The sequence below is a fragment of the Leuciscus leuciscus genome (assembly GCF_965113295.1).
Source record: "Leuciscus leuciscus genome assembly, chromosome: 22".
NCBI lineage: Eukaryota > Metazoa > Chordata > Actinopteri > Cypriniformes > Leuciscidae > Leuciscus > Leuciscus leuciscus.
Window position 1 is genome coordinate 17,645,051 of NC_138746.1, and position 27,733 is coordinate 17,672,783.

Here is a 27,733-nt window from a genome sequence, read left to right on the forward strand (position 1 = left end):
TTGTGTGAACTATCCCTTTAAAAGACAGTTCCAACAAAACAAACAGAAAAGGAATGTTTATATGACTTTGAATCAGTCTTTTTGCAAATGTTTTACGAGTTTGATATTAGTTTTACATAAGATTTGTGTGCTCAACAGGAGTCCGATGATGAAGATGGCATGGCCAAAAAGAAATGGCCTACAGTAGATGCATCCTACTATGGAGGAAGAGGAGTTGGGGGAATCAAAAGAATGGAGGTGATGCATATTTTTGTACACGATATGGCTTTATATAGGGTGTCATTTGATCATAGGTTAACACAGGCTACAGGGGGATGAAGACCACACGTGACGAGTGATGTTATGAACCCTCAAGGCACTAGAACACATCACTGTGACCTTAAATGCTCTCTGTCTGCCTCGTGCCAAAACTACGTCATGTGACATAATAAGACATGCTGATGCCTGTAGATTTACTCCTGTAATTTGCAAAGGTAGCAATATTGGACATATTCATTATTGTTCTTTGTAAAATACACTACTTATTTTTTACAGCTATAGTACCTAAGTGCACTTCTTAAACACAGTAGTGTTAATGCAAGCTTGCGTGAAATGTCTTTTGCTCTTAGGATCATTGAAACATGCAAGCCTTTCCACTGCTGCAAATACGGCTTCTTAATATTGTTTTCATGTGGAAACAGCCATTTTTCCATAGTTTGTGTGGTTATAAGTGGACTGTGTTCCATTGGTCTTTAGGTGCGCTGGGGGGATAAGGGCTCCACGGAGGAAGGAGCTAAACTCGAGAAGCCAAAGAACGCTGTGGTGAAAATGCCTGAAGAGGAATTTGAGCCCTATGAACCCAAACTCAGAAAGCCTTATGGGCACAGACCTGCCCATCACAGAAAGTGGTACAGTCCTATTCAGGTACAGGAGTTTTTTCCATAAAATGTAATATGAAATCATCCGTCTAATTTTTGAAATGTTTTAAGGTCAAAAGGTTTTAATAGAACAATTCTATGTGTAATAGGGGAAACTGGATGCTTTGTGTGCCCTTTTCCGCCGAGGATACGACCAGGTGTCACTCATGAGACCCCAGCCCGGAGATCAGGTACAACCATGAACCCATTCAATTCACAGACCCAATTCCTTCTCAGAATAGTGGCCTGACAATTTGGCATGAATATTTCATAATACAGTATTCCTCATAAGCAGGATCTACTGAGCTTCATACTGCTTTGTTTATCTTATTTACTCTAAGAATAAGCGGCTCTTTTGAATGACTGAATCCACCTTCAGTGTCATCTGCAAAGGAAAAAAAAATGTTGGTGTAAAATGTGGTTTGTTTTAAAATGCTTAAAGTATTTATGTTTTAAAAAATGCTAAAAATATTGCAGGGTTGTTGTTGTTTTTTATCTCAGAGGCTAACATCCTCCATAGGCTGCATTTTATCATATACATTTGCTGCGTTCCAGTCCACTTTTAGACACACACTTGCGAACTTCCCTAAGCACTTCCCCTCGGGGGAATCCCCGCCACCATTTTGAAGTGCGTTCCACTTCGTGAAGTGGACGAGGGAAGTTTATATGGACAGACCCTCGTTCCCTCGATTTTGACCGAGGGAGCGAGTCTACTTCATATGTACACTTCAGGCACCTATATGTCCCACAATGCAGTACGATTGTGACGTCACCACAAATCTCGTCTAATCACCACCACAACAAACAACTCTATGATATATTAATTACATATTTTTTTAATTTAAAACAACCCACACACACCTATATACATTTGGATGCTGCATTAAACAAATTGTAATTTTTTTTTAATAATAAATCAACTCTATAGCTGATTCCAAGTGATCAAAGGGCTTAGGATGTTCCAATTCAGCCAATTGCAGTTTCCCCCAGTAGTGGACACTCGTGCATCGTAGGCAATGACGTACATCCGAGTGAACGAGACGCAGGGAAGTTAGCGAGTGAAGGGCATGACAATTTTGGACTGGAACGCAGACATGATTGTGATGACTGCTCCAAATGCCAGGCAACTTGATTATGCCGGCTCTCAAGATATCGAATTTTGGCCCAATTGTAATGCATCATTTGTATGCTTTTCAGAGACGCCAATCCAAAATGCATTGCAACAAGCTTTAAACATAGATTATCAATTCACTAACGCTTATGGACGCATTAAAACAATCAAAAATGTCAGTAAAGACATTTACAATGTCACAAAATATTCCTACTTCAAATAATTTATGTTCTTTTGAACTTTCTTTTCATCAAATAATGCTAAAAATGTATCATGGTTTCCACAAAAATATTAAGCAGCACAACTGTTTTCAACATTAATAACAACAATAAGAAGAAGAATTTTTCTTGAGTACCAAGTCAGCATAGATTTCTAAAGTATCATGTGACACTGAAGACTGGAGTAATAGCTACTGAAATATAAAAATACACTTTTCCATCACAGGAATACATTACAATTTTAAATATTTTAAAATAGAAAATAGTAATAGTATTCATATTTTGAAATATTGCTGTTTTTACAAACAGTAAATGCTGGCTTGGTTAGCATCAGAGACTCATTTAAAATAATAATAATTGATTCCATAGTGAAATGTATCAATATAAATAGATTATGATTAAAAAATGTATATGTGATCCACAATTTGTGTGTTCTGTGTATGCTGGGATGCTGCTATAGAAGGAAGTGAGGTAGTTATCTTGTGTTTGGAACAGAGCTGTTGTGAAACTGAGCATGCTCAGTAGCCGGGACAGGAAATAGCAGTGTAATTACATTGCTCTTAATTCCTCCTCACATGGAGCAGTCGTGTGGCCGAGCACAATCTCTCATTCTCTTGTGCCTTTTGTAAGAGACGTCCCTCAGTGTCTGAGGCCTGCTCTTTGCACCCCGCATTATTCCATCAGCACAAGCTGTGTCATGGCAACACATCTGTGCTTCTGTGAAAGGCATCTTTCATGTGGACCGCAGTGCCACAGGCCGTACAGTATGATCCCATTGACATGGGCAGACTATAGGTCCGTTCCCACACTGTAGATGGACCGATCTGATTTACTTTAGGTTTATTCTTCACTGCTCCATAATGGGCCACTTGTCTGAGGGACCGGCAATGTCCAGCTGCTCAATGTACTTTGCATGAGCTTTAGATGGGGCTGGTAAAGGCAGCAGACTCTGTAAAGGGCGAGGTTTGGATGGAAACAGCTGTGCCATTCAGGGAGATTTGGGGCGTAGTTGTGTGTTTCATGCCCACCTGCAGCCCACTAGACAGCAGACACAAACAACTCGCTGTGCCCAAACAAGACCTCTGCTCAGCTACAGACGGCCTAATCTCTATATTAGTCCACGTCTTTCTCTTTATAACTCTGTGCATTCCCTAGCTGTGACTGATCCTCTGTCTGTCTCTTTCTGTCTCTGTCTCCTCTTTGTCTTTTCTTCTGTTTTCTATTCCTAGCAAAGGGCCTCTTATGTGCATAGCTCTAGTCTTGAGGAGTTCAAAGATGGATTGCAACTAAACAGACTATCATTATACTGCTTGTAAAGCAGCACTGTATTGATTAATTTTGTCAAACACGTTGGTTAGGGATTTGCTCTAAATTAGTTCACATTTCTCTCCGTTTATAACACATACTTCAAAATCCCAAGCATAAGTATTAAACATTTGCAGTTAATTCAGCATTTAAAATTTAAATTCTTTTAAACATTTATTATGAGGATATTTTTAGCCTGTCAAGTTTTATATTTGTATATTTTTTACATTTATACTTTATATTTAAATATATATATATTTATATATAATTAAATATATATATTTAAATTTTACAAGATTACTTTTTGAAAATCTCCCATTTATTTACACTGATAGGATGCTTGTGCATTCAAAGTGTAACAGCAATGATGTCATGGCATTTATTTGCATTCTGCATTGTGATTGGTCATGTTTCTTACACCTATTGCATACGGAATTGTTCTTTTTCGATTGGTCAACTCATCCACAGTTACCTATAAAATACCACAGTTACTACAGTTACTGTTACTACAGTAAAACTGGGGTAATTTGGATTAGCCACTATTGTCGATAAAAAATAGTGATTTTACTTCTTCGGAACACAAAAGAAGATATTTTGAAGAATGTCGGTAACCAAACAGGCTCTGTTGACTTCCATAGTAGAAAAAAAAAAAAAAAAAAAAACTATGGAAGTCAATGGGTGCCGTCAACTGTCTGGTTACCCATATTCTTCAAAATATCTTCTTTTGTGTTTGGCAGAAGAAAGAAACTCATACTGTTTGTAAATTATGACAATTTCATTTTTGGGTGAACTGTCCCTTTATAAATTAACATGTATAACCTGAGATAATGTGAGTCCTAGGTCAAACTTTTTACCCATTGGCTTCAGTGCACTCATTGTGATGCAAAGGTGACAGCTTTGCTTTATTACTCACTTATAGTTGTTGTGTAAAGAAAGAAGCTCTTGTTGTTGAAAGTCTTTGTCTGGCCAGTTTACAAGCTTCACCTCACATGCTCAGTATCTGCCCCATCACGTCTGAGTGCCATCTACAATTGAGACAAAGAAACTCTGTGGAATAGGGAGTGTTTTTGTTGTGTTTTTCCTAATGACACACAGGAATATAAAAGTTGTTTCAAGAAAGACTCTGGTTAACAGAAGGAAATACATCATTTACGAGTCAATGTGAATGACATGCTCCTCCGACTGTTCTCGAGGATTCTCCTCTCATGTGCGGGTCTAACCCTCACGTAGCCAATGCTTGGTGGTCTGATTTAACAGCTTATTAAACAGAGAGCCCTATAACATGACATGAGGCCCATTTGGCAAAGGGGGAGCTGAGTATTATTGTGATAGGCTATTGTCAGGTTGGTGGGGGGTGGTGGTGATTGATTCACGTCTGTCTGGCTGGGGGGTAAAGCCATCACTTTGCCGGTCTTGTGCTGCGAAAAGGACAATTTGGCGAGCAGCACAGCAACAGGCCTGCACAAGGGTGAGCATATGGGCCCAATGAGAATGGAGACTCATGAATATTGTGCAGATGTGGGTGGAGGGAGTGGGGAAGAGAAATCTGTCCATATGGTGTTTTAACTACTGTGGATGACCCCCAGCAGGCTACAAGATTCTACTGGCTTTAGATCAGGGGTCTCAAACTCAAATTACCTGGGGGACACTAGCAAGGTGCTGCTTTCCATCAGGGGCCAGTTGAACAGTTATATACAGCTAAAAGTTATAAAACAACTAATACAGGTGTTTTACAGCCTTTTTTTTTTTTTTTTATAAATCATTTAAAAGATTTAAATGTAATACATTTATATCAGGTATTTCTTTAGTATTTACATTAAGATAATAACACCAAATATACTGTAGTAATTTGTGATCTTGTGGGGACATTTTATTTTTTGGTTCCCATGAGGAAAACAGCTTATAAATTATACAGAATTATTATGTTTTTTGAAAATGTAAAAATGCCGGAAGTTAAATGATGGGGAGGTTTAGGGTTAGGGGATAGAATACACACTTTGTACAGTGTAAAACAATGGTCTATGGAAAGTCAAGTCCCATAAAACATGGAAACCCAACATAACAATCCTTAATAGAATCAAACCAAAACCAATCATTGCAGAAAGTGCTCTCTATATGACTTTGCTTGCCAATCTCACGTGTATTTAAACCATCCCAACACTTTCAGACAACGATTATAGAAAACAGACACCCCCTTACATGGAGTCCCTCTCTGTCCGTCTGTTTCATATTTACTGTTACTGTTTCACTCCTCCATAGTCAGTGATTTGAGACCACCCTTTTTACTATAACACAATAAAAAGGCGTATCCTGACTCAGTCCTCTAAGACCCTTGAACAAAAGAGAGGGAATCTTTCCTGTGACAATTTAGCTAGTGGCCTTTAAACTGTCCATCTGTTTGTCTGAGCTCAAACAGCATGGCAGAGACTGACTCCCCCCTAACCGCTCTCCTTTCCACTCGAGTGAAAGTAATTCGAGTTCAGCAAGATCAGAGTAGGACACATATTAGTTCACACTGTGCTTTTTTTTATTGAAGGTGATAGTATCAATTGCTGTGGTGTTTGTGATTGATTAGCCATGGCTGGCATGCCTTTCTAGCTAATATTTGATTGTTTACCATTCATTCTTTTAATAAGCATATTGAATATTGTGATTTATTTCTTAAAGTATATTATTATCATACTCAGTATTAATACTATCTACAATATACAACCATTCACAAGTTCCTTTTCAGCAAGTAAGCATTAAATTGATGACAGTAATGACATTTATAATGTTACAAAAGATGTTCTTGTTTCAGGTGAATGCTGTTCTTTTGAACATTCTATTCATTAAACAATCCTGAAAAAAATACATCATGGTTTCCTCAAAAATATTAAGTAGCTGTTTTCAGCATTGATAATAATAATAAATGTTTCTTGAGCACCAAACCACCACATTAGAATGATTTCTGAAGGATCATGTGACACCGAAGACTGGAGTAATGATGATGAAAATTCATCACAGGAATAAATTACATTTTAAAATATATTAAATAGAAAATAGTTTAAATAGTAATATTTCTCAATATTGCTGTTTTGACAGTAGGCCTATTTTTGATCAAATAAATGCATCCATGGTGAGCATAAGATACTTCTTTCAGAAATATACCTTTTAAAAGTTCAAGCAATTGTGTTTATTTATCGCTTCGATTTCAAAATGTTTTATTACGTGTAGCCACGTATACTGTGTTTGAGAGGAAAGAGATTTAAAGCTTTGCCTCCATTCATGCACTTGCATATGAATACGTCACTTTTATTTAGGCCCGACAAAAGTGGGTGTTGTAGTGAATCCTGAGTCATCCAGAGTTTCATTTTATGCACTTAATGAAGCGTAAAGTGGGTTTTGAATGGCTTTGGTCAGTCAGTCCCAAAGTTTGAACCCTCTCTGAATGTTGTGAATTCCACAACAATGAATCACTTCATCTTTAAGAATGTAAGTTTTCTCAGAGACCAGTGTCTTGTTCCAACATCGTTTTCACAAATAGCTATTATTCCTTAAGCGCAGCGCTGCAACTCTTCAACCCCACCCCCATGATTTTAGGGACAGAATTGCAGTTGACAGCTGAGTTTCTGAATGTCTGAAGTGCTGTAGGTTCATCTCCTGGGCATTTTTGAGCGAAAGCAAGCAAGAGAACTCAGCTTAGGATCAGCTGCACCAGCGCTTGAGCTTTTGTTTTTGAATCCCACGCGTTTCGCGTTGAACTTGTCACCTCAGGGGTTAAAAATACAATGTATCCATACAAAATATGTAAAGAGTTTGGGTTTCGTTTTATCCCCAGAAGTTATAGCTTCTGATAGCAATGAAATTTCAGCTTTGAACTGACAGTGATCCCACCATCTGTCTTGTGTCCATAGGGGCGATGCATCAACTTTACCCGGGTGAAAGCAGAGGAGCCAAGGTCACCGCCACGCAGCCACCTTCCACCTCCGCCGCCCCCTTCAGACCATCAGCCACTTATGCAGCCCCCGCCCAAAAGACCACCATCCCGGGGACCCTCCATCAACCGCTCACCCCCAAGACCTCCACCAGCCCAGGCCCCCCCAGGCCCCCACGGACCCCCTCCTTCACGACCTCCACCCTGCCCTGGGAACAGGCATTGAGAACAATGGAGGGCCTTCACAGCTACCCTAAAATCTCTCATTCAAATTTGTGATATTTACTAAAGCCACTGGTTTGCCACAGTTTCAGATACATGAGTTTGATGTTGATTTGGAGTGAATGAAATGTGGAGTATGTGTCTGTGGAACACTCTTAAAATAAAGGTGCTTTATTGGGATATATTAGTTCCATGAAGAACCTTTATCATCCACAACCTTTCCATTCTAGGGCCTTTATAATTTAAAAAGGTTCTTTAGATATATATTTTTAAATGTTCTTCACATTTAGAAAAAACTAAAAAAATTAAGAACTGTTCACTGAAAGGTTCTCGGGGGAACCCAAAATTTTTATTTTCTAGCATCACTGCGAAAACCCTTTTTTGGAACCTTTACTTTTAAGAGTGTGTGTTCTTACTATAAACAGAGGCACTGAAAGAGGGACTGCATCAATGCATGAGATTATTACACATGCAAAATTAATGCACTTAAGAATGTTGACTTGGGGTATTTGTATTTCAGATTTTGCATGACGTTAGTGTGTCAGCATGAATACATGTTTAAGGATAGTGGAGTGATGGTATACAATATGGTATACATTATGCCCTGTTTTAATTTGTATAATATTAACTGGTCACATCTTTAAAAAGAAAAATTGACTTGCTGTGACTGCGGGGCAGTACAAACCTCTAATTTATTTAGCCTTGAGTTCCTGGTAGGCACTTGAATATAAAATGACAGGGTGTCCACCACTGGTACTGGACACTTAGCATGATATTTCATATAATATATTTTGTGTTTTGCTTTGTGGATCATGGTCATTAATAGTAGTCCTATACAGCAAGAAAATGTTAATGTTATAAATAATATGGACATGGGTTGGATTTTTTTTCTTTTTTTTCTGTTCCCATTATTCATTTTTTTATATAAATTTGTTTTTCTCCTATGATATGAGAATAAGAACAATATTATCCCCATTTTATGTAAATTTATTTTAAAAAAAATAGGAATAAATATTCGGTTCTAAAATTGTTTGAACTTGTGTTGAACAAGCTTTATAGTCAATCACAGTTGTTCACTGGCAGTGAAATGTGCAAAAGCCTAAGGTTTATTGTTTATTCAAGCCTGTTTGCTCTTCTTTGAACACCTTTAATTCTACAGATTATTAAAATTTGTGCAAATCTTACAAATACAGCCGAGCAAGCAACACAGCCAGCATATGCGTAAACCAAAACATGATTATTATAAAAAATTTTAGTGAAGTCATCCTCAAAGATTGGTCAATTTCCAAGATTTCTTCATCTTTAAACATTTTGCATGAAGGATTGGTCAGCATACCGTCTTTGTTGTGTATCATTTTTTCAATCAGATAAATGTGGGAGTATAAAAGTAACAAAAATCCTTGTATGATGTGAATATCCATACTAATGCTTAGCCAGATTCTATAGATAATGAGTTAGAATGAGAAACTAGGAACTGCATGGTTTAGCTTTATTTTTCTGACTCCCTTTATTTCCACACATAACTTACAGTTCACCTCATTCCGCTCTGTAAGGAATTAATACTCAGCGGGAGCTTGATTCACATCATGTAACATGACATGATTCATATGGTCTGATGACTGCAGCTCCTTTGGCTGGGTGCACCGAACACTCATGAGAAACATCAATGTGTTGACAGTGGCCACAAAACGTGGAGCCCTGTGGCAGCACTGAGGATGTTCCCATTACAGGCACTGACAGCCACACATTGTGACTAATATCCCTCTGCCTGCTGTGCTGTGCTGTGCTGTGACAGCGTTTTGTACCAAAGGAGACTCATTCAGTGACCACACTTAAACCTGCACCTGTAAAATACAGTCTTTATTCCCCATATCAGATTCAATCTTAAAAAGTATGAATGGAAATTATTTTAGTATGCATCTGAATCAATGCATTTACACAAACGTACTCCTTTAGCTCCAAGAATGCATTTCACGTCCTTGACGTCTCACCTTCTTGTTAAGTGAAACAGTGCCCTCTCTTGGCCAAAATCACTGCAGTACATCAGGATTCTACATTTTAATATTATTACAACCTGGCATTAATTCGTCGTGATGATAATACGAAGACCATAACTATCTTCAATGAGACGTCAAAGTTTCATTGTACATATTATATTTGACTGAAAGTGAAAAAAATCCCCTAACATGGTAATTTTATGACTAAAAGTTAGTGAAAAGAAGTCACCCCACTCACTATCAGTTCGTTATTGAAAAGAAAACTTGTCTTGTCACGTCAAACCTTTCGTAAAAGCCTCTCTAAATAACGATTTGCATTAAAATGCTAAATGTTGGTGTTTCTACCTTAAGACACAGAATAACTGCTAAACTGATTCAGATAAAGCTAGCCTACATGCAAAACGCCAGTGTTAACTTTAAAAAGAAAATTCTGTCATCATATACTCACCCTCATGTTGTTTCAAACCTGTATTAATTTCTTTCTTCTGCTGAACAGAAAGGAAGATATTTAGAAGAATGTCAGTAACCATTGACTTCCATAGTATATTTTTTTCCTACTATGGAAGTCAATTGGACCCAGAAACTGCCTGGTTACTGACATTTTTCTAAATATCTTCCTTTCTGTTCAGCAGAAGAAAGAAATTCATACAGGTTTGAAACAACATGAGGGTGAGTATATGATGACAGAATTTTCATTTTAAAAGTGAACTATTCCTTTAATGAACTGCACTTAACTGGTTTAGAATGTCTTATGGAGTCTGAACTAAGGTGGCTATACATGTTTTACAGAACACAGAAGCAGATTTCAGCCAATGAATCATAGTGAATCATAATTATGAGATAAAAAAAGTTATAATTATTGAGATAAAAAGTCATGAAAGTCAAAATGACCAATATCATAATTTTAATACAATTATTTAGATTCAAAAGTCGAAGTTGACATACTATGTCATAATAATGAGGGAAAAGGTCCAAATTGATATACTGTCATAATTAGACCCATCATTTTGAGATAAAAAGTCATTACGGTTAATTAGCCTGTGAACTAAAACAAAGTCAAAATGATTGACTAAATCGTAAGAGATAGGCATCTATATGCCATGCATTGTGAATGTCAATATAGAAGCAAAACTATGAAAGCCCATTTCTGTCAAAAAGTAAATAAATACAAATAATAATAAAAATAATTATTTGGTAAATTATAATTTGTTAATGTCAGCTTTATGATTATCATTTTATCAAGTCAAAATTATGAGATACCAGGTCAAAATTTTTATTTTGACTGTCATAATTGTAACTCAGTATGTCAAATTTTTACTTTTTGCCATAATTATGATTACATTTGTCAATGTCCTCTTTTTATGTCATATCATCAATGTTGTTGGGTTTTTGTATGTTGCAGAATGGGCTTCCATAGTTATGGTCTATGTTGGTGTACATTCACAATGCATTAAAAAAAAACCTTAATAGGCTTTTGTCATGCATTGTCAATGAAAGATGGCTCTCAAAACCAGCTGTAGTGGCTAAAGCCAGCAGACGCCACCATAAACATGAGCCTGTATCACTCTACTCTCACTGGGACCATAAGGGAAAATCCAGTCGAGCTTATTGGAGTAAGAGGACACGTCTGACCTCCAGCAGCCCTCTTTCACTCTCTCTCACAGCTGGGATCAACGTTAACACCACCAATATCCTCTGCAGAAAAACTGTGGTACACAATATCCATCACTGTAACATTTGTGAGATTTAAGACTTTGAAGGGCACGTGGGAATTACTTTATTAAAGCGCATCTTGAATGATTTATAAATTTAAGAAAACACCATTGTTTTACAATGGAAACATGATATTAATAATGTAAAGGCAGAAAGCATAAGGCAGTATGGGATTGTTTTAAAAAAACTGCATGATCTCATGATGTGTATTGATTAGAACATCTCAAATGTAAAAAAGTACAAAGCAGAAAATTAATGGAAAAGCAGAAAAAACACCATTTGTAAAGAAAAAGATTTACTCCATACTATTTTCTGAACATTTTATTTTCTGTCCATCATAGCAAGTACATAAATACATAAGGCAAACGCTATTATCACACTGCTATTTTCTCATATTCCAACTACAGCAAACATCAACTAGGACCTCTTGAAATCATCATTAAGAGACTTCCACAGGAAGTTCACAAAGCATTTGCCCACGTCTCTAGCTTTTAATTTGATCATGCCATTTAAAATGAGGCCAGATCTAGGAAGACCACAACAGGAACACATTTTAGGCTTTCCTCTTCTTCAGGTTTTTTGTTCCAGAGAGTGCTCCTTTCTTGGCCCCTCTGACCATGCCTTTGAACTGGCCTTGGAGTTTGGCCTTTTTCCTGTTTAAAGTTCAGTCAGGTTTGATCAGCTGCATCACTGGTATATTTAAAGAGAAAGCGTGCAAGGACAGAATCAGCCCCTTACCTGCGATTGAGCTGGGACTTCTTCAGAGGAACGTAGGCATACGGGTCACACTTGCCTTCCTTCTTAATATCCCCCTTTCCCTTCTGCAATGAACAGAGAGGTTAAGCAGAGATCCTTCAGATGTTCATTTTATATGTTTTCTATTATATATCTAAGGCTTCTCACCTTAGATTTATACTCAGTCCCAAACTCTGGTCTTGCACCCAGAGGCCTGTGGATTCCACTGCCACCAGCTGAGAAGTTCAACAATACATAGAAATGTTAACATGTTCAGAAACATTATATAATTAATTTGTTGTAACAATATTTATCATTACATTATAATATAATTTTACGGTTTACTTGTGTTTTGGCAGTAATTAACGCAAAATAATCAATGTACCATGGTATTATGATTTCTTAGACATGGTACCACAGTAATTTATTTACTTGTTTATTTAACAAGTACCATGGTAATTCCACTATATTCTTTGAAGTACCTTGGATTGCAATAGTATGAATACAGTAAATATTCAGTTGAATGACATAAGTAACAAATTTAAAAGTCCCAAAAATATGTATAATCAGGGGTTCGGTAAATCTGAAACATGTCAGTGTATGTAATTTTGCACATCCTCTAAGGCCTGTTCACACCAAGGAAAAGTATTATAATAATGATAAAGATAATCGTTCTAAAAAGAATAGCAGTTCACACACACACAGTAACGACGCAGAAACGATATCATTGGAATCACTTTCACACAAATTTTTTTCCAGCTGAACATTGACAGCCAAACAGAATCCATCCTGATTTAAAAAGCTAGAGCATTTAAAGTGGCAGACAACAAAACTACAGCACTGCTTATTATAAATTCACAATAGCACTATGCTAAGTTATGATTTTATATGGTTTTAATATATTGTGCAGCCTTAAAAAAAAAGTCGAATAATGCGGTTCATGGATTCTTATACGTGGAATGCGCCACTTCCGGTATTTTGCCGGTTACTCGTTCACGGGTAAATTGCATCCAAGGATTTTTTTTTTTTTAAATCAAGTACTCCAATTTAATCGAAGAATCATGACAGCCCTAGTTATCATACATTAGAGTGGACACTAATATATAGTTATCGTTCTTTGTGTGAAAGAACTTTTACACTATAGCACAGTCCTTTTTTTAAAAATGAGAAAATGATTATGAATTATGTTGTCCTACCTAAATATTTCATCGCAGGTTTAACATCCATGTCCTCATCTAGATCGTCATGCATTTGCCTCTTTGGATTCTTCCTCTGTTCAACAAAGAAAAATGAACATCACACACACTACAAAACTTTTTTGTACATTTCTCAAAAGCATAAAACACTCACAGTTTTGATTCCCGCCTCTTCCAGGACATCATCCATTTCAGCGTCTGGAGGGATATATGCATATTAACATAGAGTGGTTTATTGCAATAATAAAGGTGAGTCAATAAACTTCAGAAAAAATGATCATGTCCCACCTTTAGCTTTGTTATCATCATAATCATCATCCTTCTCTTCTTTGATGATCAATCGACCATCGGATGTCATCTTGAATCCATGCTCAGCTCTGTTAGCCTTCTTTCGGTTAGGGTTGGTGGCTAAATCAATAAAAATGAGCGATATACACAAGATATATTAATGTACATGATGAATTTAATTTGATCATGACTGAATCTAACTGAACATTTGGAAAGATCTCTTACCCAGAACTCTCTGCGCTGCTTTTGGATCGAGGAAGTTGAGTGGTTCGTCGGACACACCTTCCTTTAACCAGGCCTGGCCCTTCTTTTTCATTGGCTTCTTCAGCCCCTTCTTGGGCTTCTCGTCTTCATCCGAGTCAGCAGAATCAGTCTCAGCCAGAATGTCCTCAATACTGCAAGGAGACAACGGACATTAATCCGGAAACATGTGAAAAAGGCGTTTTAGTTTCAAAACGCACCGCGTCCACACTAGCGTTTTCCAAAAGTTGCTCATCCACACTGAATCGTAAACACACTTAAATCACCTTATTTGCACATATGAAAACTTAAAAGCTCATGAGATGACACAGAGCGAGCAGTCAAAGTTCTCACACTAATTTTCTGGCACAATCACTATATCAGTAAAATATTCCACCAATCACTGTTGAGCACAGGTCGCACTCAAAATCTTATGTTTTGCCACAGGACAGCAATTGAGAGTACATTTTGTGTCATCTTTGCAAGAATGCAATATGAAGATTCTACAAAAGAACATTCATCTTTAGCAACACTGAAAGTAAACAGCAGGCACAACAATGCCGGTATAACCATAGATATCATGGGTACAAAATGCATCACATGACTCAACATGCATCATTGTTTTTGAAAACCTGTTTTCACGGTCCACACTACAACAGTGTAGAAAAGAAGGTCAAAATGGAGAGAAAAAGATGCGTTTTTAAATGAAAACGTATTCGTGTGGACAAGGCCAAATAATAATAAATAAATAAACACTATCAAGAACATCCTGTCAGCTAAGCCCTAAAATATTTCCGGATGGACACCACATAAAACAGCCACATTACTCAAAATCATTTCAGTTGTATCCGTACCTCTCTCCTTTCACTTTAGGTGATTCGTCCTCAGTGTCTGAGCCGTCCCCTTCCGTCTTGATCACGAGTTTGCGTCTCTTATTTCTGGCCTCCGTTTTACGGATATTCACTAGGACCTTGTGTTGCTCGGCCGGCAACATGCTCTTGACCAGCTCAAATCTGAACACATATTACATTACAATCATACAAAGTTTATAGAATAAAAGAAAAAGCATATAAAGAAAGAAAGGACTGAGTGGTTATGCTTGGTGGTTAGCCGCAAAGCTTACCCAAATTTCCTAATCAGTCTGGTGTAAATGCTCTTAAGTTTCCCCCTAAAGTGTCTTCGCATATCATTCATATTGTTGATGCCTTCCATCTGCAAAATGATAGAGACAAAAGGGAAAAGAATCAATAACATGGTCAATTTATTAGACACTTTCAAATATGAACTTGAACACACTCTCTCTTCCTCACTTACAATAACATTAACATGGCTGGCTAAAATCTTGACATCTAGAGAAAACAGGAGAACTTTTAGGAAGCCAAGCAAGGCCTTGACAATGTCTCGTGTCCTGCTGGCAAGCAGAAGACAGACATTTTGTAGCAGCAGCTCCAATGAGGGCACGTCTATGGAATCTGCAGATAAAGACCAGACAATATTTCCACATTTATTTTTGCTTTACAGTCAAACAACGATTAAAAACATTTAATGATTCTTTACAATCATTAATATCACTACAGTTTCACTTTTTCTGCAGAAAATGTGAGTAGTGATTCCCAACAAAACAACAGAATGAGATTAAGTAGTGGTCACTCTCACCTTTGTAATGGAACACCAGCCTGGTTAAGGCAAGAACTGTGCAGGTGATCATCGTTACAGAGCCAGTAAGTCCAATGTACACATGGTCTAAATACTCCTTTATGGCATCTGACAACACATTATGATAGATAATTATTTCAGCTCTTTTTTCTTTAGACAATATTGAAACAGAAAATTTGTACAAAGAGGGATCATACATCATTTCAAACAAAACTGACGAGGATAAAATACACAAAAAAGCCAAAGGCTTATTTCCAGTGTGGTCCTCTATGTTTACAAAATGTAAGAACAGATAATATATGGAGAGAAATCGCCATCAAGTTCAGCATCTCACTCTACATCACTTTTAAATTAAAGATAAAAAAGCAATTTTTTTACTTCCTTTCTAAAAACACTTAACTTGTATCTGCTTTATACAGCAAAGTTTATTATTCCAGGCTATAGCACTAGTATATAGAAAGGAATTTCTAGTGTGAGTGAATTTCTTACTTTTAGCGAGATATATTTCAGTAATGAAAATAAAAATATATTCGATTTTATCTTCACCTTTTGGGTCCCCACAAAACCGCAAAAATGCATGGCCAATCTCAACCAGAAGAGTGTAGGCGTTTTTGCGGGCACCGATAGACATTTCCTTTGTGCAAAGAATTACCTAAAAACACAAAAATCCCAATATCATAGCTTTTATAAAGAATAACACTCGGATTTAAGACTTTGCGGTTAATGCGCATTTAAATGCTGAGTAAAATGAATTAACAGCATGTACTTACTATAGGATTAAGGAATAGGGTTTAGTTTTGGGTTAGATGCATGTAATTATGGTTAATTTACAGTTATGGTAAGCACATGTAACAAGGACACTAAAATAAAGTGTTACCGACTGAGCTCAATGCCAGACGTACCTCAGGAAGCAGAGCAGTAATAAAATCACGGTGCTCTTCATTGATCTGCTTCACTATGTGAATCAGACACTTGAGTCTAGGCTGAAAAATTTAATAAAAAAGAAACACCACATATTATTCCATTACACATTCTCAGTGTACATGTAATTACTTAGTGGTGTTTATTCATGGCTCTCACCCGTTTGGCAGATGAGACCGCAGACTTCAGGCTGCCCAGCAACATTGCCTTCAGCTGCTCGAGATTCGCCAGAACAAAAGCCTTACTAGATGTTTTCTCTCCTCCACACATCTCCTCCAGCACTCTGTAGGCTTTTTTCTGGATGCCAGCATCCTTGCTCTATAAACACACATGTACAGAGACATGAAGTACACTCAATGCAAAGAGTGAAAATATGGTTTGAAATGGTAATAGGAAGATTCTCACCTCCACCAAAGGTTTAATCAGTTCAAATGTCTGGGTCATAGATGGTTCATCCACAAATGGAGCCATTGCAACAATCAGGTCGATAACTGCAAGCCTACAAAATATGAGCCACTTATTTTACAATGCAAAATGTAAACCTATTCCAATGAAACTCAACATGCTTTTTAGGCTGATACTCAAACATGTGGTTTCAAATGATGCATTATTCAGGTTTCCATCTAGGTCTCTGCCTTTTTATATGCGTCTCAAAGAAAGACGGCAAATGTGTGGAGCCGAATTACCGTGTGAAGCTGTCCTCACTGTTGAGTCTCTCCGAGGCTTTTTGGAGGAATGTGCACGCCATCTAAATCAAAAGGAAAAAAATATTTACAACTGACAACAAGAGCAAACTTGCAATGATGTAATTTCACATTTATGCATTTGGCAGACACTTATTCATTGCATTCAAGGTACACATTTTATCAGTTCTTGCTTTCCCCGGGAATCGAACCCATGATATTGGCGTTGCTGATGGCATGCTCTACTGTTTAAGCTACAGGAAGGCCAGAATGTCATTCTTGCAATGATGACGTTTTAGGGGTGGGCGATCTTCCCAAAATTTTATATCACGATCTTAAAACAAACAATCATGATCCACGATCTTCCCAATTTTAAGATGTACAATTGAAAATATCCAGACTGGAACAAGCCTATGGACTGATCTATTTGCACAATTTAAAACACAGTATTGCATTAAACAATCAGTTATCAAAATAGTCATTAAACTAGTGGTCGACCGATATTGGTTTTTTGAAGGGCGATGCCGATATCTTAAGAGCAGACTGGCCAAAATAATATTAAAGTAAATTAAATAAATCTTTAAACTAAACCGACTTGTTTTAGATTGTAACTTCTTGATTCTGTAATCATATTACACAGTATTTTTAACAAATAAAGAAATTGTTTGGAGAAAAATATGAATAAAAAGGAAGTAAACAATTTAATCAACCGAGCACTTAGTAATCTGGTCAATTTGTGCGCACTGGGAATCATATTTTTTCAAAAAAAAGACAAGGTAACACAAATTTTTCATAGAGCGTGCATATGACATAGTGGGCAACTGAATATAGCGCAGCATAGTTTCAAATCAAGGGTTTAAAGTTTGTCGATCGGACAGTAACGCACAGTAACACATGCAGGCTACAAATGCGCACTTCAGAATATCTGACAGCTGAATTAATCTAAGCCTGCAAGGTTTGTGAAATTACATTTTTATTAGATATTCAAAGATATGTTTAAATGATATAAATGTGCATATGCTGAAGGTAAATGAGAAAGTATTAATAGTGTTTGCCTTTATGTTACTAATATAATAAAAGCAAACGCTATGATACTATTTGTATACAGTTCACATTGTTTAACAGTTCTATCCAGTAATGTATTTCGACAAAACTGTTAAACAGAGACCACAACTAATGAAGACGGAGAATGTGACCACTGTGCAGTCGTTCTCAGAGCCGTCAAAATAAAAGTCCCAATATTACGAGGACATATAAGATCACGATCTCTACGATTTGCTTGAAAAGTATTTCGTGGATGTCTTGAAGATTGATCACGATAAAATATCGTCAGATCACCCACCCCTATGACATTTATTTGTAAATATGGTAGATGAATTTACCGTCTGGTCTGTGATGTTGAGGTAAACTCTGATTGTCTCAAGGACAGCCATCCTAGCAGATGCCATCTCTCCTGGTTTAGGCTGCTGACTATAGACATTAAACAGGATGGGAAGGAAGTTCTTGGAAAAGCGAATTAATTCAGCCTTCTCTTCCTCTGCAGATTTAAATACACAATCATAAATATCAATGAGCAGTCATCAGTGAAAATGAAACCAAAGCAATGAACAGAAAACAACAAAGAGCTGTTCAGATTTTGAGACTTATTTTAATAGTCACAGCTGACTATTGAGACTATCAGCTGACCTTTCTCACAGCTCTTGTTGATGAGAGTCCGCAAGGCCTGACAAATGCACAGGCGGAGGTCAGGGCGATCATTGAGGGCCATTCCCAGAGACCGAGCAATGCCCTTAAATGATGCCAACAAATCGGTGGGTTTAGTGCAGAATCCAGGTAACATAGTCCAAATCTGGAAACACAAATACATTTAAATTATAAAACTGGAAAAATAATTCAAATAGATAAAACCATTCATCCAGTTTTTTTGTATATACATATTTTCAGCATTCCGAATGTTTCTGTGTACGTATTAGCTGGAGAAAACAAGGTAATGTTGGCATCATAAAAGAAAAATCTATAATTTTGATCCATACAATGTGGCTACTGCCACAAATATACCCGTGCGACTTGTGACTGGTTTTGTGATCCAGGGTCACATTTTAGTGTTTATTAGACCATTTTATACTTCACAAAGTATATGTCGCTTGTCTGCAGTCAATCAGTTCTCTTTTCACAATTTATTGTGAAAGTTTGTATCATTATATGGACCAGCCCAACATGGAAGTTGTTCTTTTATTGAACAGATCTGCACCAGCTCTTGTGAATCGCATGTGATTTTTTTTCATATAAAAACCTGTTTAAATAAGGGCTTTTCATTCTGATTAAGATATACAAGTAAGATTATTAATTTAATAGTTAACCCAAAAATGACTAATCTGTTTGGGTCAACTACTCCTTTAACTGCCTTTTCAGATATACATTGTGAATGGCAGATTACTCTGACCATAACTGTCAAAATACCTGCATCTGTAAAGTCTGATACACTTTTGCCATCAGTTTCTGTCCCGACTGCTCCAGTTCATCAGCTGATATAAACCAGAGAATGAGAAAATAAATGTTAATTGATAAGCATGTGCATTTAATACAGACACTAAGCAACATTTGAATTACAATGTAAACCACAGTGTGTATGTGTCCATTACAAACCTGTCTGTTTGAGTTTGGTTGCCAGAGGGAAAAAGTGTGATGTGAAGTAAGCCAGCTGAGTGTTCTTCACGTGATCTCTTATGACCGGGATCAGCCAGCTGCGAGGGAACTCAAGGTCATCACTGTAAACAAACAAATATACAACACATTTCATCACATTAATAACTTAATTTTTCATTCAAAGCACTGAGAAGAATTTTTTTTAGACTGAGAAGCATCAGCAAAGTAACTCACTCGGTTCCAGTGATGAGGAGGGGCACAGCGTTCAGGACCACCTCTGGACCCATGCTCTCCACCGCACTGCCCACAGCCAGATCCAGCTCCCCAGAGAAGGGGAACTGAGGGGTGGCCCGCAGGTCACTGAGAGACTGCAGACTCTGAAGATCACACACAGATAATAAACTATCAAGGAAACAAACACACAAACTAAAGAGAAAAAAAAAAAAAAAAAATCACACTTAATTATAGGTGTTTTTAACTATGTACTTGCATAAAAAAAATTATTGCACAATAATTATAAGGTACAATGTACTTATGTTGTATTGCAAAACACTTTTGCTGCTATTGAGGTGGGTTAGAGACAAGGTTAGGGACAGGTTTGGTGGTTTGAAGGGTCAAAAATTAAGTGTAATTATATAAATTAATCACAGCTGTAATTACATGCAAGTAAATTTGATATATATATGGTTCGGTACAGCAGGGGGGAGAAGAAAACTACATAAAATTGTGTGTGTGTGCACGTGCGTGCATTATATATATATATATATATATATATATATACAGTACCAGTCAAAAGTTTGGAAACATTATTATTTTTAATGTTTTTGAAAGAAGTCTCTTATGCTCATCAAGCCTGCAGTTAAAAAAAATAAATAAAATAAAAGTAATATTATGAAATATTCTTACAATTTAAAATAATGGTTCTCTTTTTTAATATATTTTAAAATGTAATTTATTTTTGTGATGCAAAGCTGAATTTTCATCAGCAAGTACTCCAGTCTTTGGTGTCTTATGATCCTTCAGAAATCATTCTAATATGATGATTTGATACTCAGTTATTATCAATGATGGAAACAGTTGTGCTGTTTAATATATTTTTTTGGAATACTTTTTTCAGGATTCATTGATGAGTAAAACGTTAACAGCATTTATTCATAAAAACAGCATTTATTCAAAATAAAAACATTTCTAACAATATAAATCGTTACCATCACCTTTTATCAATTTAACGCATCCTTGTTGAATTAAAGTACTAATTTCTTTTTTTTTTTTAAGTTATTGTTCCCAAACTTTTGAACGGTAGTGTATATTGTTACAAAAGATTTCTATTCTAAATAAATACAGTTCTTTTTAACTTTTTATTCATCAAATAATCCTGAAAAAAAGTATCTCAGGTTATAAAAAAAATATTAAGCAGCACACCTGTTTCCAACATTGATCATAAATCATCATATTAGAATGATTTCTGAAGGATCATAAGACACCAAATACTGGAGTACTTGCTGATGAAAATTCAGCTTTGCATCACAAAAATAAATTACATTTTAAAGTATATTAAAAAAGAGAACCATTACTTTAAATTGTAATAATATTTCATAATATTACTGGGTTTTTTTTATTTTTATTTTTTTTTAACTGCAGGCTTGATGAGCATAAGAGACTTTTCAAAAACATTAACAATAGTAATGTTTCCAATCTTTTGACTGGTACTGTATATATATATATATATATATTAGGGCTGGGGGAATTAACGCGTTAATCTTTGCGATTAATTTGAAATGTTTAACGCGTTAAAAAAAAATAACGCAATTGACGCAGCACTTTTTTTTTTTGCCTCGTTTTAATGATTTCCTGTTGCGTCTGCTATTAAAAAGGCCGAAATATGCCGTCCCGCCCCTCCATGTTCGGCGGTCAGGTTTCATTCTCGGGCAGCTTTCATGAGCGGGTCTTTTCCGCTCGGTATGTGCGTCGCGCTCTGTGCTCCGCGCGCACGCGCGCGTGAGTGAGAGAGTGTGTGTGTCGGTCGGTCGGCGCGCTCTGTGCTCCGCGCGCGCGTGTGTGTGTGTGTGTCGGCTCGCTCTGTCGTTAATGGCCCAGCAGCGGCGAGCTCTCCGTGTGTGTGTGTGTGTGTGTGTGTGTGTGTGTGTGTGTGTGTGTGTGTGTGTGTGTGTGTGTGTGTGTGTGTGTGTGTGTGTGTTTTTATTTCAAAATTAATACTTTTTTAAGTTTGTAATACTCTAATCAACATGGGCATGGATAAATATGGATGCTTTATGCAAATGTGTGTTTATTATTGAAACCAGTCAACATAGAGCATGAATACGAGACATGTTTCAAAGGTCAAAGATGTTTTTCAAAGAACTTGTTCATGTCTATTAGACACATGAAGAAAGAACAAAGAAATACCAGGTTCCCATTACTTCTCTTTCTTTGCACTGAGCAATTTACTAACACAAACATGTTTAGATTTTTGCATGACAGGGCAGCTCTTCTGAAAATGCTAAATGTACATTTATTATTCATTATTACATTAGTTTGTCTCTCTCTGTGCCCATTTTGATGAAGCTAAATTCTCAAAACTGTTTTCATTGGTATATTTTACTGTTTCTGTTGTCAAACAACGTAATGAATATGAAATAGTGACTGAAACGTGACCCATTAAGACATAACCAGCTCTCCCTTCCAAGATGTTAATCTGCACAAAAATCCTGATAATCAAGCCGTCGTCTGATGAACTGAAATACACATAAGATAAAGACAATATCTTTGCTGTGATTTCGGCTATACTTGCATGTAAAATTAGAGAAGCAACATAATATCTGTGTTTAAAAAGCGCTGCTCCTCTCTGCAGCGCGAGACGCAGAGAGAGAGAGAGAGAGAGAGAGAGAGAGAGAGAGAGAGAGAGAGAGAGAGAGAGAGAGAGAGAGAGAGAGAGAGAGAGAGAGAGAGAGAGAGAGAGAGAGAGAGAGAGAGAGAGAGAGAGAGAGAGAGAGAGAGAGAGAGAGAGAGAGAGAGAGAGAGCGAGAGAGAGAGAGAGAGAGAGAGAGAGGCGAGAGAGAGAGATGCGCGCGTGCGTGCTGGGAGAGCAGTACCGGCGGTACCGGTAGATTCTCAGAAACTAAATAAGGTTTGGGCGCTCTTTTGAAGAAAAAAATTAATAAAAAATTCGCTAAAGGGGTCTGCAATGTCGCTAAGTTGGCAACACTGTATCTCCATTTCTCCAACTAGGGGTTAGGCCACGGGTCAAACAGAAAATACGCGCTGCAATAATCGCGCGTTAAAAAAATCTGTGCCGTTAATATGATTTCGCGTTAACGCGCTAACTTTGACAGCACTATTATATATATATATATATATATATATATATATATATATATATATATATATATATATATATATATATAATTTAATTTTTTTTAAACATACCTTTATCATGAAAGGATGACCCTGTTTTCCTGCAGCTCGGTAGAAGCAGCCCAGGATCTGCAGCACAAACGGCCAAGAGGCATGATAACGATAGGACAACCCTTCCTCCACAATACTGAAAAAGACAAGAGGTCAGATTTTTAGAAAGACCAGGCTCTAGAAAAGGACATGACTTTAGGATAGATGGGGGTAACAGGTAGGCTCACTGAAACATCTTTAGGATGCAAGCTCCATTTCCAGTTGATGTGTTTTTTAGAACAAGTTCAATCTCTTCCATTCGCGCAGCTATACACTCATTTATCAGAGTCTGGAGGGAGAAAAAAAAAATAGAAAAACACTAAGACAAATTCACTTCTGAGAAATAACCGATTACGCTGCTTATAGACAACATGTGGCAAACCTTCAGAGTCTGTGTTGCAGCAGAGACGACTTGCGTGTGCGAGGATAGAAGACACGACATGGTGACCGAGAAGAGGCGAGGAAGATGACCGAGACTCAGAGAGCTCTGTAAACTAGAGCCCAAAAATAATGGAATGAGAAAGATTCCTCACCAAGCTAGCAAACAAAACACTCAGTGCTGGAAAAGACCTACCTGGAGAGATGAACATGGGCTTTTTCCATTACAGCAATCCATGCTAGTAAAGGCTGCAGATCATTCTCACTAGGAACATAGTCATATAAAGCCTGGAAGGAAGGTGTTGATAGATATGTCAATCCACACATTTGAAGATGATCAAATTAAAGGGCAAAAATCAGATCATGGAATCCAGCACAATATCTTTTGTGTTCACAGTTTATCAATTATGACACTCACTGTGATGATCTGGGCATTGAGCTCTGCAGACATAGTGGAAGGACTGGGTTTGCTGCTGAAAAGCCTGTGGAAAGCCTGCATTGCATTTGCAGTCACCAGCTTCAAAGAATCAGAGGACGGTGTTAAGAATGGAAATCAAATCAAAATGACAGAAATGTATGAGTTAAACTGCTCTCCCACCACATGGCTCAGGGTCATGACACGGAGAAGGGTCTCACAGCAAGACTTGACCGAGTTCAGGGGGAATGCAGACAGCAGTTCCTTCAGCAGACCCAGCACATGGAGAGTGGTTGTGTCTTCTTTGTTGCCTTGAGTCGAATACAAAGACAATATATTCATCATTATAATAAAAATAAATTATATATTGACATTTTAAACTCCATTGGAATGGTACGACACTTGGTGACTTGTGGCAAGATCCCTTTTATGGGACAATCTTTTCATTCACAATTTTTAAATTTTTCATATCAACATTTAAACCAGTCATACTGGTATTTGTTACCCCTCTGGTGGTCTTTGCTCATTTTAGATGTTTTGAACTTTTAACATTTACTACATTGGAATGGTAAGAAACTTGGTGACAATCATTCACATCAAGACAGTATCCACGTTCAAACTGGTTATTACCAGTGTTATTCGCTGGTTGGATGCTAGGTGGTGCTATAAGGTTATTTCTGAGCCTACACACTAACCTTATGTAGTTTGATTCTAAATTTTGAATTGCTAACAACCTTGAAAAACTATAGGAAATTAAATGTACACTTAAAAGATTAGTTCACCCAAAAACAAAGGACATATGCAGTGAGGTGTTAGAGTAGAGTGCCATTGTAAAAAATAGAGGAACTCCATGTTTACTGTACTTGGGTCTTTCAAAGAAATGCACTGTTTGTAATTTTCCTCATTTTATTAATATCTTATTTTTATTAATATTTAGTGATAGCCTCTGATTGAGTAGGTTTTCAGTTCAACTGACCTCCTGACTGCTCCAACTCTTTGCAGCAGAATTTGGCTGTGGTGACGGCTGCTGGGTGGTGGCTCGGGGCATTTTCTGAGAACATGAAGTCGCTGAAGCGAAGGACGGAGCAAATGCCTTGCTGCGCTGCCTTTCGCAACTGCATCACAAGGACATAATCATTGTTCAGAAACCTCAAACAGTTATAGTCTGTCACTCTGTGGCAGTACAGAAACAGTGTATCTATTGTGTATAACAACTAGCGGTGTATGACTAAAATCTTACATGGCGTAAAAGGAATCTTATAACAACAGTAACATTCTAGCTCTGACTGGATGGGAATCAAACAAACAGACCTTTGGTTTAGGGTGCACTATGAAGCTCAGCAGGCCGTGGTACACCTGTAGAGTTGATGGGTAACTCCACACTGACAGATCCTGTTTACGCAGCAAAGTCGCCAGACAGGATAAGATCTGCGAGGAATATAGAAACAAGCAACTTTAGTGTAAAATAATAGGGGATACACAAAGCAGATTTCTTCCTCTCATCACAATGTCATTACATTGGTTACACCTCTGGTGGTCTTTGGTCATTTTAGATCAAAATATTACATTTAGATTTTAAAAATTTTTACTTCATTGGAATGGTAAGAAACTTGCCGACTTTAACGGCACTTGCTACATGAACACAAAAATATCGTGGACTTGATTACAAAAGGCTAAATGGTCTTAAAGTCACACTTGTGGCCGTCAAATGACCGCAAAGATCACAAGAAATTAAATGGGAAATATGAAAAACAGAGTAATTTGTGGGGGTACAAACAACAAATCAGCCACGATTTAGTAGTCTTTGACAATGTCTAGTCTGACTTCCATTGGATTTTAAAATCCTTTGCTCTGTTTTTAACTTAAACATTGTATTCATTTAAAATGTTTGTATTATTTTATATAGAAACGGTGCATAATTTAGAGTTGAATATTGGCTAATACCATGAAACTCCTTAAATATAATAAATATTATTGAAACAAAATTTAGTCCCTTTCTTTTAATAAAAATTAAAAAAAACACTCATTGTGTAGGGTCTGTTTAGACTGCTGAGGATCACAAGTGTGATGTTAAAGAATGCCATAGGGTTACATTTATGAAAAAAAAAAGGTGGTGTACAAACCCATCGCAGGCAGGACAAAGAGTCGGAATCGGCTTGGTTTGACATCACATGCATGAAGGCTTTGGCTGTGTCCGAGAACTTTTTCTTAAGCACTGCAACTGGCATCCTTGAGAAGATAAGCAGAACATAAACTTATCAAGATCAACAGGCCAAGGCAATTTAAATCACTACTACAGTATAAATCCACGCCGATCACCTTTTCATGACTAGGTTAAGGAGGTAGGCAACAGCTGCCCGTGCTTCATTGCTATCTACAGCCTCGAATGTTGTCATCTGCCGATTGAAAATGGAAAGACATTCATAGGTTGATCCACAGAAAGCATACACACTTTTGAGCATTTTGACAGCAAAATGTGTCATCATGAAACTAATTGATTTAATGGTGACTTTAATTTACCAAGGCTGCAAAGTACTCCGTCTCTGTCTCCTTTCCTCCTTGAGAGCGAATCACTTCAGTTACGGCCGCCAATACAGCACAGATCTGAAGAATAAAATGTGAATTAAACACATATAACGATAATCTAGCAATTATGACAACAAATACAGCTCTCTGACCATAAACTGACAACAAACCTCTTTGTGTGCTGCAGAGCTCGACTCCCAGTAGCGCTGTACAACTCTAAAAGTGATGTTGGAGCAGTCGGACAGTCCACTAAGAAAAGTCCCAGAGGTCTTCTCTGTGAGAGCTTGATCTTCCATGGCATCTTCTGCCACATCACCAGTTCTCTGCAATGATCCTGCCTGAAGCTCATTGTGGAGTTTCAAAGCATCTACTGTCAGATCACTTTTATCTGTTTAAACAGAAAGAGGTTCGATGAATCTCACATTTACATCAATCATACAATCTAAACAATATGATACCCTAGCCATTAATACAATAAAAAATAATGTGCAGTCCTAATAACTGTCACAAATTGTAAAATATCTTATGCTTTAAAGTGACTTAAAATAAACGCGAAAATAAATTAGTCGTCTCTCTCTAAAAGTAGACAGGCATGATTTTTAACTTGTTTACAAAGTTCGATCAGCTACCCACGTGTTGTCACGCAGGCCAGAGTCTCACCTGAGGGACGGCTAAAATATCGGCTCTTCGCGGCTTCTCGATAGCGACATGACACCGGATTGCTATCACTACTGTGACCTTTCTTCCACCGCCTTACTTTCTGGGCTGCTCCTGATCTAAGTTTTCCAGACTTCACCATTTTTGCAGGTGGAAATCCTTACAGTGCTACAAGCACGTTTGTCTCTCCAGTCTGCGTGTCGCGCTTGACACGCGTCATCATCATGCGTTTTCTTCTTCTTCTTTCTTGTTTTACTGCGGATGACATTCAATTTATTGGTGGATTACCGCTTCCTTCTGCTCCGGAGTGTACCTCTCTTTACCAACTAAACACAAACACACATACATAAATGTTGTTTTCATGTTTTATGGGGACTTTCCATAGACATAATTATTTTTATACTGCACAAACTATACTATAAATATTCTTTCCCTTTACACTAACCCTACCCATCAAAGAAAACTTTCTGCATTTTCACATTTTCAGAAAACATCCCTTTGTAGACTATGATTTATAAGCTGGACAAGGATTTCGGATATTGCCATCTTTGTGGGGACATTTTGTCCCCA

At 37.2% G+C, this 27,733-nt stretch overlaps 2 protein-coding genes across 3 annotated transcripts in view; one reads left to right on the forward strand and one right to left on the reverse strand.

Annotated features, from left to right (window-relative positions):
- The window catches only part of antxr1d (ANTXR cell adhesion molecule 1d), a 28,867-nt gene extending 20,169 nt beyond the window's left edge, over window positions 1-8,698 (forward strand). For both annotated transcript variants that reach the window (XM_082154909.1, XM_082154908.1), the window contains exons 15-18: window positions 139-237; window positions 736-903; window positions 1,007-1,087; window positions 7,427-8,698. In XM_082154909.1, the coding sequence (XP_082011035.1) occupies window positions 139-237; window positions 736-903; window positions 1,007-1,087; window positions 7,427-7,672 (594 nt within the window). In that variant the 3' untranslated portion in view covers window positions 7,673-8,698. The remainder of the gene's footprint in view (window positions 1-138; window positions 238-735; window positions 904-1,006; window positions 1,088-7,426) is intronic.
- Window positions 8,699-11,684: 2,986 nt separating this feature from the next.
- On the reverse strand, window positions 11,685-27,380 carry rrp12 (ribosomal RNA processing 12 homolog). The gene is made up of 34 exons (XM_082154942.1): window positions 27,167-27,380; window positions 26,677-26,894; window positions 26,501-26,584; window positions 26,300-26,376; window positions 26,104-26,209; window positions 25,292-25,408; window positions 24,957-25,095; window positions 24,164-24,291; window positions 23,984-24,082; window positions 23,762-23,853; window positions 23,570-23,681; window positions 23,376-23,476; window positions 23,170-23,284; window positions 19,978-20,120; window positions 19,744-19,865; window positions 19,558-19,622; window positions 18,784-18,946; window positions 18,480-18,634; window positions 17,101-17,162; window positions 16,820-16,913; window positions 16,574-16,732; window positions 16,396-16,476; window positions 16,040-16,145; window positions 15,494-15,601; window positions 15,152-15,309; window positions 14,961-15,049; window positions 14,692-14,850; window positions 13,823-13,992; window positions 13,598-13,717; window positions 13,464-13,507; window positions 13,310-13,385; window positions 12,282-12,349; window positions 12,117-12,199; window positions 11,685-12,031 (listed from the first exon to the last, which is right to left on the reverse strand). The coding sequence occupies exons 1-34, from the start codon at window positions 27,303-27,305 to the stop codon at window positions 11,932-11,934; spliced, it is 3,852 nt and encodes a 1,283-aa protein (XP_082011068.1). The 5' UTR covers window positions 27,306-27,380; the 3' UTR covers window positions 11,685-11,931.
- Window positions 27,381-27,733: the final 353 nt, after the last annotated feature.